The sequence below is a fragment of the Cervus elaphus genome, chromosome 11, assembly GCF_910594005.1.
Source record: "Cervus elaphus chromosome 11, mCerEla1.1, whole genome shotgun sequence".
In the NCBI taxonomy this organism is placed as follows: domain Eukaryota; kingdom Metazoa; phylum Chordata; class Mammalia; order Artiodactyla; family Cervidae; genus Cervus; species Cervus elaphus.
Window position 1 is genome coordinate 19,830,978 of NC_057825.1, and position 10,279 is coordinate 19,841,256.

Below are 10,279 nucleotides of genomic sequence, written 5' to 3' on the forward strand. Positions count from 1 at the left end.
CTCTCAAGCGATAGCAATCAAGAACTAAACTGAAGGGTGCGGGGAACAGGACAGTCACAGCCTGAGGTCACAAGGGGAGGCTGGAGGAGTGAGCCGGGGGCAGTGTACCCGCAGGAGGTGGAGGAGGGGGTGCAGGCTGGCAGAGGAACTGCCCTCAAAGCTGGCCTGCTGGGCTGGAATGTTCACTTTTCTCCAGGGCTGGCTGTCCGTGGCCACATGAAGGGAGAGGCTGCTACCAGAGGTGGCTTGGCTTCGCAGATTAGAACCCCCAGGCCCTTCATTGTCAGGGGGTACCTGTGAGCCTGCTGAGATGACTGTGGAAAGGTTCCTGGAACCTGGGTCAGCCCTGATGGGTGGCTTGGAGAAGCAGGAAAGGTGACCCGAAACCCTGCCCAGGCCCATGGTCAGGTCATGTGGTCAGCAGGATGCCAAGGCCCTTAGAGTAGGGGTCCCAGTGACCACAGCACTCCTACACAGGGTGTGCCAGGGAGGCCGTGTCTAATTAGAACAGTGTGACACTGGACTTGAAATGCCCATTGTGGGATGGTTTTTACCAATGGGAACTCCGCCCTGCTTCATTGCACTGTGGCATTCGAGAGCTGGGCACTTGCTATGCATGCCAGGTGATTGAGATCCATGATCAGCTGGCTCTTGGCCGGTTCATGTCCGGACCACCAACCCAGATCTGCTCAAGAATCCAGCGTTTTCCTCCAGGGCCTGTGTTCAGATCAGCCGCAGGCCCCTACAGCTCTAGCCTGGAGGGTGAGTGAAAAGAGCTCGAGTTAGGCTGCTGACAACACTCTGCCTGGAGTTAGGACACAGGAAGGGTTGTCCTTTGTTCGATGCCCTCGCTCCTTCCAGGGCCGCTGCTCCTGGACCACCGGGCTCCCCCTGGCAGCCACCTACCGCCCCCAGGGGGTCGATGGACTCTTTCCGGGCCAGCTCAGGGGCCTGGTGGTGCATCCAGTGAACAAGACCTTCTCTCCAACAGGTTGATCGCTGAGGACAAGGAGGGCGGCCTCTTCACCGTGACTCTGTTTCGAAAAGTGATCGATGATTTCAAAACCAAAGCCAAAGAGAATAAGTAAGGGCCAGCCTTGGTGGGTTTTCCCTGAGTTTGGTTCGTCTGCCCTTGGAAGGGGTGATTTCTGGCCCGACTGGAAGCTTCTTAGCCACAGCTACTTGTTTGCTTGTTTTAAGGTTCACTGTACGAGAATTTTACTATGATGAAAAAGAAATTAAAAGGGAAAGGGAAGAGATGACCCGATTGCTGTCGGATAAGAAGCAACAATATGTGAGTATATGATACTGGCCGGGAGGGTCCTCAGGAAGGTTCTGGGTGGTCCCCACCCCACCACAACGCCACCCTACCTCTAACCCCTGCAGCACAGGCCTGGAGCAGAAGGGCCCTGCCCAGTCCCCACCCCACAGTGCCCTTCATCCCCCTCCCCCCGGTGCACACCCCCAGGGATGTGTCCTGAGGGCCTGCTGGAGCAGGTCTGGGGGACAGTGACAAGCAGGGTAACCCGGAGGTGGCACGTGAGCCCTGCAGCAGGAGATCTCACCGAGCCAGGCCCTGCCCCCCGGGAAGGGACTCCGGGCTCCGTCCTGGGGATGAGAAAGTGAGGCTCTGAGAGCCCCCGGAGGGCGGGCGAGGCTGTTGGCACTTCAGGCAGCAGTGCGTGTGCTAAGAGCGGCCACCAGCTTGCAGAGTGCAGCCAGCAGTCACCCGAAGCCCTGGCCTGCGTGACCTCCAGGAGGGACGTGACCAGTCACAAGCACCTGTATTTACCTCCCCCAGGCTTTTAGCAAAGAGTGGGTGCTTCTCCCAGAAACTTCCGACCGCTGCCACTCAGAACCTTCTCCTGTGTGAGGGCAGCTGAGCTCAAGGGGGGAGAAAAACAGGTTTTCATTGTTGACGTGTGAGCAGTGCGGCCGTGACTCTGTAAAATGGGTGCATTCTGGACACGGCCACCCCCAGCTCGGAGCGAGCCTGAGCCCCGTGGGATGTTTTCAGGTCCCCTCCCCCACTGGCCCCACCAGGGAGGGTTCTCAGAGAAGCTTCCAGTTCGGCCCCTAGTGTCGAGAGGAGGGAGGAGGGGGAGGTCCAGTGTGTAAACACGAGGCTACATATGTGTTTGGGTGACGTGTGAGTGCTTCCCATGGGCCGTGTGTTTACCCAGGGCCTCCTGCGGTCTCAGGCTGGGCCTTCTGCCTGTCCCACCTGACCTCTCTGGTCAGTGACCTTTGCGGAGGGACAGCAGACACACGGCCTCCAAGTGAGAACCAGGCTCAGAGCCCCCCAGAATGGGGCCCCCCGATGCCCACCGGATCAAGCCATCCTTCTTTGAGGAGGAAATGGAAGCTGATGACATAGAAGTACCTGTGGGGATTTCAGCCCCTCTCCCCTGGAGGCGGGCATAGCTACCTGCTCCGGTATTCTTGCCTGGAGAATCCCGTGGACTGAGGAGCCTGGGGGGCTACCATACATAGGGTCTCACAGAGTCGGACACGGCTGAAGCGACTTAGCACAGACGCCCTTTGAGGAGAAAGGCACGAACACATACAACAAGGGAACGCACACGGGCTCCAGCCAAGGCTCCAGGGCTTGGCGCCCCTTCCTGAGGCTAAGGACTGAGCTGGAGCCCTAAGCCCCTTGTCTCAGACCCCACTCACCGGCGGAAAGGATGATCACCAGCAGGAGCTAAGGTCCAAAGAGTGTTGTCCTTTACCCCAGCTCACCCGAAACCAAAATAACCCAAGGACGTTCAAGCCCTCTCTCTAGCTGAGGCCTTTGCCCGCTTGCTTCAGTCCTGGCCCCAGACCCCCATGGCGTCTCTGGAGGGGGCTTGATGGTAGCACCTTTCACGGGTGTCTGAGGCCTTTGGCACCCATCTCCAAGCTGGCACAGACCCCCCCTGGAGATCGTAGTGATACACCCAAACCTGACGCCTGCACCTCCGTCTCAGGTTGCTCACTGGCGCTTTTTCACATGGTGTAGACTTTGGCACCCCTGGCTGCCCCGGGGAGCCCTGCCCAGTCTCCCTGGAGGGGGAACCGGAGCCCCGAAGCCCTGGAGCCACACTGAAACATTTAGTTCCTTGTGACGCTCTTGGGGAGCCCCCGCGAGCAGGGTCAGCTGGGGTCAGCTCTACCCCAGCTTAAAAATCTCTTCCTGCCTTTAGCCTTCTTTGAGGTGAGACCAGCGTCCTGCGTCCCTGTCATTAGCTTGTTAACTGGAGGGGCCAGGCTGGGTCCCGGGTTTCAGCCCCCTTTGAGAATACAGCCCGGGATTTTCCTGGGCTTTGCCCCTGTTTGCACAGGAAGATGTTAAAGGATGCTTGGCTCATTTTCTGCCTGCAACATGCCTAAGTGCACTCCGATTGCCAAGGAGGCAATTGTGGGCTGGCCTTGGGGGAGACACCCTGACGGAGCCCACACAGTCCGGCACGTGGAGCTGGTCGATGCCAATGTGGGAAAGCTCCTGGCCAGGCCGAGGGAGGGGCTGTGGACTCTGCCCCTGGAATACAGAATCCTGGGTCTCTAATGCCCTCTGCCACCCCCCCCCATCCTATCCCACCCCCAGGGGGCCAAGGGCATCATCTCTCCCTCCAGTCCAACCAGCACGCAAGTCCACGGGCGGTGGGCCGGCATTCCTGAGTCGCCAAACACGTGCTTTTCAAGCCGTGAGAATGATTTCTGTTTTGTGATGCCTGTTTGCTGAAAGATTAATAAATCATTTCTGTGCCCTTAGCAAACTTCCTGTGTTGCTCTTAAAAAGGGATCATCCACCTTCCCGGACCACAAGGTTAAGGTAACCCCGCTAGGGAACCCCGATAGGCCCACTGCGGGGCAGAGCGACAGAGAGAGAGAGAGTGAGGGCGAGGGTGAGGTAAGCAACCCCCCCGGGAGCCCTGGGGTTCCCTGGCTCGCATGTCCTCGCCCGCCCGCGCAGGCACCTTTGGGAGAAAACAAATCCTCACCTTTCTTGTTACCTACTGTGGCTTTCAAGGTCTTAAATTCAAGGACCCCCAGAATCACGCTTCCTCCTGATCTGCAGGGCCTCTTGGGAGCTGCCCTTCCCTCCCCCAGCAGTGATGGGTGCTTGCTGGCCAGGGTGCCTTGGTTCTGGCTAGAGGTGGCTGGAGCTGGTGATGGGGCACATCCTGGCTGGGGGCGGGGGGGTGGTGGTGGTCGGGCATCTCAGTTGTCTTCCCTGGGTGCCCCGGCTGGACCCACCCCTGACCTCTGCGGACATCCGCGGAGGACAGCCACGCCAGCATTAGTGATGGCTGCTGTGGCTGAGGGGCTGAGGCCACGTGAAGTGGGGCCGTGAGGAGACCCCTGGAAGCGGTGCTGGTGGATGATGCCAGGACCTGGCAGCCGGGGGACTCCTTGGCAGCACAGTGTTAGATGGAGAAGCCTGCTAGCACCTGCGGAGAGCCCTGGGTCAGGGGCTACCCAGCCCCCTGCAGCTTGGTCGGCGGTGGCCCCGTGCGTGTGCCGGCTGGGCTGGCCCACCGAGGCACCCCGGCACCAGGCGTCCCCTGGAGAACACGCACCCGGGCCTGGCCCTGGGCCTTGTCCGACCGACCTGCTGCTTCTGCGGGCCGCTGGGCATTTCTTCTCGGCTCGGGGCTCGCTCTGTCAAAACCCACGTCCCTCTGCTGGCCGGGCGTTGGGTGGAGTGGCTGGGAGGGGTCACCGCTCTCCTGTCCTCTGCAGGGCCCGCTGCTGCGATGGCTCAAGGTCAACTTCAGCGAAGCCTTTATTGCCTGGATCCACATCAAGGCGCTGAGAGTGTTTGTGGAGTCTGTGCTCAGGTGTGTGGACGTGATGCTCTGGGGCCACCTGGCCTCTGCCACCCTCCTTCCAACCATGACCCCCCGAACCTGCCAGCCTCTGGGACATGCCCTGGCCCTCCTACCCTCTTCTTCTGCAATTCTTGGCTCTTGGCAACAGGCTTAGGGATTCCTGACTCGAACAAACCGTCCCTCAGTCCTGAGGCCCCTGCTGTCTGGTCCTCTGTGTCTTTCCTGCCAGGCTGGCGTCTTGCTCCCCCCACCCACTCTGTGCAGCCCTCCAGGGCCCAGTGGCTCCTGCAAGAAACACCAGCACTGTCTCCATCCTTGACTTTTGAGGCCTAGTCCTAAAAGCAGCACAAAATATGAAACCCAAATGAACCAACAACAACAAAACTTACTTTACCTCCTTTTTAACAAATGCAAAATAGGTTCACTGTTTTGTGGAAAACTTGGCAATTACAGGTTAGCACAAAGAATGAAGAAGAATCACCTGTAACTTTAACACCAAGAGGAAACACTGCTAACTCGCTGGTGTTTCTAGCATCCTTCAGGCTTTTTGAGATTGTTTTTTTTTAATTTGCAGATATGCATGATTTTTATAAAATGTTTACGAAAATGCAGTCAAGCAGGAAATATTTATTGAAGCCCATTTGAACATCTCCTGTGTCCTGAACTATTGCGGGGGGGGCGGGGTCTTGGCAGCACTGCATGTAGCTGACTGCACCCCCATTCCCAAAGCTCGGCCTGCTCTGGCCTGCAGGTCCAGTGGCCCCTTGGCCCCTCTGGGGTGGTCCTGCTGGGCCCCTTCCCTGCCTACACCGAAGGCATCCTCAGGACCCCATCCCACACCTGCCTGGTGGAGTGCCCGGCTCTCTCTTCCTTGCTCGGGCTTCCTAGGTGCCCCCTGCTATTCATTTCCCCAGAGGCTTCCCCTGGACTTCTGGCTCATCTTCCCTCCCAGTCCTTTCCTTCTGATCCTCGTATCTGCCAATGGCCTCAGGTTTCTCCCCAAACTTCAAGGCCCCCTTGGACGCCTACCTCCCCTCATCCTTACGTCCTTCCCCCTCCCTCCACATCACGGCACCCTGACAAGCCTCCATCCTGCCTTGACCCTCGCTCTCTCTCTCTTTCACCGTCTCCTTCCCAGCTGTCGCCAAAGGCTCTTTCTTGGTCCTCTGCCTCCAGCTCATCCTTCATGTGGCTGCCAATGTGGTTTTGTCCGAACACAAGCTAGGTCTGACGTGGCTCCGTGTCTTCTCTCAGACATCTCAGACCTCTGTCCTGGCAAGCATTGTGACAAGGGGCTGAAGGGCAGACTCAAGATAACCCAGAGTGTTCTAGCCATCAACAGGCCCCAGTCTGTCCCTGCTCACCTTGAAAATCATTGGCCCTCAGGCTCAGCACAGCAAAGCCTGCCATCCTTACTGGAGGCCCATTTTGCTCAAGAGCGAGGTCCAGATGGTCCACAGAGGTCCCGCATATCGTGTTTAAGCTCAATAAAATGGAGTATATGCAAAAACAATTCTATTCAAAACTATCAATGTATGGCATTTTAAAAACGTATACTTTTATTTCTCCTGAATAGTTGCAACACATCACTGCTGTTAAAAAAAAATTCAAGTTCAGAAATAGGTACTGTGGAAAGTAAGTTCCTGTCAGTTCCACCAGCCATGGATTATCCCAGTTAATGGTTTTAAGACTCTTCTTTCCCAAGTTGGTTCATTTATACTTGATGTTCTGCAACTTGATTTTTTCATCTGCTATAGTCTCATCACTATGCATAGAGATACTCAATCTTTTTTCATGATTTTTTCATATTCCATCATATAGAGAGAGCATAAGCTAAGAAAACAGATGTTAAAGCAACTTGATTAGAGCGGATGGCTACGGTTCACCTGTTACCTTGTTCCTCTGACCCCGCATTGGCCTTTGCCCTCAGTTGGCCCTTGCTCCTCTGTCTTTCCTCAGAGTTGGTTCTGTCCTTTTTCCCTACACTGGGAGCTGGAGGGGAGGGCCGGGGTGACTTGCCTCTCTGCCTGTCACCAACCCCGGAGTCAGGCAGAGAGTAGGCACTCTATGTTTGTGGGCTAAATCTCATCAAAGAGAAGTGGACCAGCCCTCAGTGGAGGAAGTGCTGGTTCATTGGCAGGCACTTAAATCACTCAATGAAAATGGAAACGGGCCCTGGGTGAGTGGTGGGACTGTGATGAGATTGGAGAAGCCAGCAAGGTAGCTGGGTAATTAATTAGTCTGGATCCTGGGAGAGGACTTGGTGGAGAATGGATGTTAGGGAATCACCAATAACTGTTGATGTGTTTGGATGAGCTCACCTATGGAGGGTCATTTAGAGGGTACACCAAAGGGGAGCCCAGCCTCTAAGGAGTTGGGGCAGAGAAAGCCCATGGGGATGTCAGAGGCCAGAGGAAGGAGAGATGGGTGAGTCAGGAAGCAGATGGTTAAGGCTTGACGTGTTTCTGGAATGGGACCACTGGACGTGAGCAACTAGTGACTGAAGGATGCTCCGGTGACATAGGACCCTGGATGCTCTCATAGGTGGGATGAGAGCTGGGGAATTTTTTAAAAGGGCATGATGGTGGCACGTGAGCAGGCAGGGGTGGTGACTGCGACCTTCTTAATACAGAGGGTGCAGGTGGGGGGCCCCCACTGGGGGGCCCCCACTAGGGGGCCTCAAGGGGACAGAGGCTCCTGTACTGAGTGGTCCAGAAGTGGGCAGCCTGGGGGCGGCTGGAGGAGAAAGGAGTGGGAGAGCTGACCCCCTGTTCCTGGAAGCAGAATGAAGGAGGTGTTCGAACTGACCAGGAGGGACAGCTAGCAGGGAGAGGACTGGAAGGGTCTGGAAAGAAGGTGGAAGCCCTGAAATCAAAAGGAGAGTGGGATGAGAAAGGGGCCCAGAGCGTGGAGGCTGGGTGAGATGCAAGGAGCATTCCTGTGGCCAGTGTCTAGCTAGGGGTGTCTGTTATTCACCAGACGCAGGGGTAGCATGGTGAACAAGGAGCTCATGGGCTGGTCAGGGGAGCAGAGCTCAGCAGATGACCTCTTGGTTCAGGGGAACGGTAAGCAGCCTCCCAGAGCAACCTGGCGATGAATGTGGTGGGGTGACCGGTCGGAGGGTGGCAGAGTGATGGTCTGGCTACTGTGTCTGTGAGCTGGAATGCTGTCTCCAGACACACGTGTGCCTTGGACTCTGGATCAGTGACTGTCGCCCTTTGAGAACTGTAAAGTCTGGTGCTTGGACTTCCTTGCGGTGGGCAGGGACATCTGTGCTGGTGAGGTCGTGGGTATGCAATGGGGTCTCCATCGAGGGCACTGGGAATCGGGTGGGACGTTCAGGAGGGAAGGCAGGGTGAGAGCCACTGCTCATTCAAGCAACAGGGGCTCTCCAGGAAGCACTATGACCTTCTGCTCATTGTCCTCTGGGTACCCGGAACTTTGATGAGATGAGACGTGAGCAAAGAAGGAATGAAGGTGTCTGCTGGGCCATCCTCTCACCCACCATCTAGCTCAGGGGCTCCTGACATTCCCTGCCAGCATCAGCAGCCCCTGTGGCCCTCCTCACCTCTCAGCTCCAGTGGGTCCCCACTCGCTCAGTGTCCTAAGGCCACGGGGCCAGGTAGGTCTTCTGCTTGGTTACAGTGAGGCAATTACAAATGGCCCTTTCATTTTACTTTTCTGTAGACCCACTAGGAGACCTCAGGACTTGAGTGAACGCTTTGCACCATTAACAGCCAGAAATGAGGACCAGGAAAGTCAGGGGCTAATTTACGGGCCTTGACTGAAATAAAAATGAAGTTAATACTAACAGGTTAGGCAGTAAAAGGGCATCTCAAGGCTAGCTTTCACATGCCTGACTCGGGAATGAAGCATGGGTGATTAAATACTGAATATCCAAGCATTTGCTCACTGGTAGTATATATATATATATATTTTAAAACACTGACCCATTACAAAATGCATGCATAATTATATAGTACTTGGTGTAGACATTTTATTTTTGGTTGCACTGGGTCTTTGTTGCTGTGTGCAGGCTTCCTGTAATGGTGGAGAGCAGGGGCTACTCTCTAGTTGCAGAGCACGGGCTCTAGACCACGGGCTTCTGCAGTTGTGACACACAGCCCCTTGGCTGCTCTGTGGCACGTGGGATGTTCCTGGACCAGGGATGGAATCCATGTACCCTCCACTGACAGGCGGATTCTTATCCACTGGACCACCAAGGAATTTCCAATGTAAATACTTTGTTGAGATTAACACAATAGGAAAAGCTGCCAGCAAGTGGTTTTTACATGTACTCTGGCATCCAAAGTCCATTTAAAATCCTTTGTCCACCCAAAACTCAGCAAAAGGAATGAACAATCTTGATAAACCAGTCTGCGTGTGCTGGTCTTTCAGTGAAAAGTAAAGCCGCTAAGCTGCATTTAGACACAGGCTTTGGAGTTACAATATTTAAGTTGGATGGCCTCCTTTCAACTTAAACTCTTACCACCTGACAGTCACACATACCCAAAGGACCCCTTGGCTCTTTAGTCAAAAATGGTCACCATCAGAAGCTGTTGAGCATGTTATACAGATTTTTCTGTGCAGAAAGATCTAATAATTAGCCTCACTCCTGACCCTTGACATTCTGCTCAACTGAGTTTTCTTCTCCTAAGCTGTGTTGGCTGATTTTTCACCCTCACTAGAATTTACTGTCGGGTTCATTTTACCCATACTGGCAGTAACTCCGTTACACACTTGGTCTGCCTCAACAGGTATGGACTGCCAGTGAACTTCCAGGCGGTTCTCCTCCAGCCTCATAAGAAGTCATGCACCAAACGTTTACGAGAGGTTCTGAACTCCGTCTTCAGGCATCTGGATGAAGTTGCAGCTGCAAGTATATTGGATGTAGGTATATCATCCAGAGAAAGCTGCCTTTTACAGTAAGGTCAGCCTCTCCACATGGAGCTACTCCCCCCAAACAGTACCTGCCGCACTATTAGAAAAATCTACACTTCACAAATGTGAAAGGTTAACAAGAGATTGTGTGCTTGTGAGTTAGGGGTGGACTGTGGCAGGCAGAAATTGTGGCCAATGCCTAGAGAGCTTTCCTCACACAGAAACATAAAACGAGACGAGCTTATGCACTAATGTGACATCTTTTGCAGGCATCCGTGGAGATCCCTGGACTCCAACTCAGCACCCAAGACTACTTTCCTTACGTCTACTTCCACATCGACCTTAGTCTTCTCGATTAGAAAGATGAGCTGGTGCCGCTAAACTTGAGTATTCGTGCGAACTACTACAGATGCTTCCTTCCTTTAGCCAGAGAACAATTTTAAGTATCCTACAGAATTTAGATTTTTAGAGAAATTGCTCACGAAGATTAGTGACAGTTGTATTTATTTTTTGTAAGTTACAATAAAGAAATGTTCTCAGTCCTTTGAATTGTCTCTTCCCTTATATTCTAAGGTAATTCAAAA

At 54.4% G+C, this 10,279-nt stretch overlaps 1 protein-coding gene across 12 annotated transcripts in view; it reads left to right on the top strand.

The window, feature by feature from the left end:
- Positions 1-10,244, top strand: part of ATP6V1C2 (ATPase H+ transporting V1 subunit C2) — an 83,216-nt gene extending 72,972 nt beyond the window's left edge. For 11 of the 12 annotated variants that reach the window (XM_043917077.1, XM_043917082.1, XM_043917074.1 and 8 more), the window contains 6 exons: positions 992-1,084; positions 1,201-1,294; positions 3,755-3,892; positions 4,726-4,823; positions 9,572-9,704; positions 9,965-10,244. In XM_043917077.1, the coding sequence (XP_043773012.1) occupies positions 992-1,084; positions 1,201-1,294; positions 3,755-3,892; positions 4,726-4,823; positions 9,572-9,704; positions 9,965-10,054 (646 nt within the window). In that variant the 3' untranslated portion in view covers positions 10,055-10,244. The remainder of the gene's footprint in view (positions 1-991; positions 1,085-1,200; positions 1,295-3,754; positions 3,893-4,725; positions 4,824-9,571; positions 9,705-9,964) is intronic. The other variant, XM_043917072.1, reaches the window with a different exon arrangement.
- The last annotated feature ends 35 nt before the right edge of the window (positions 10,245-10,279 follow it).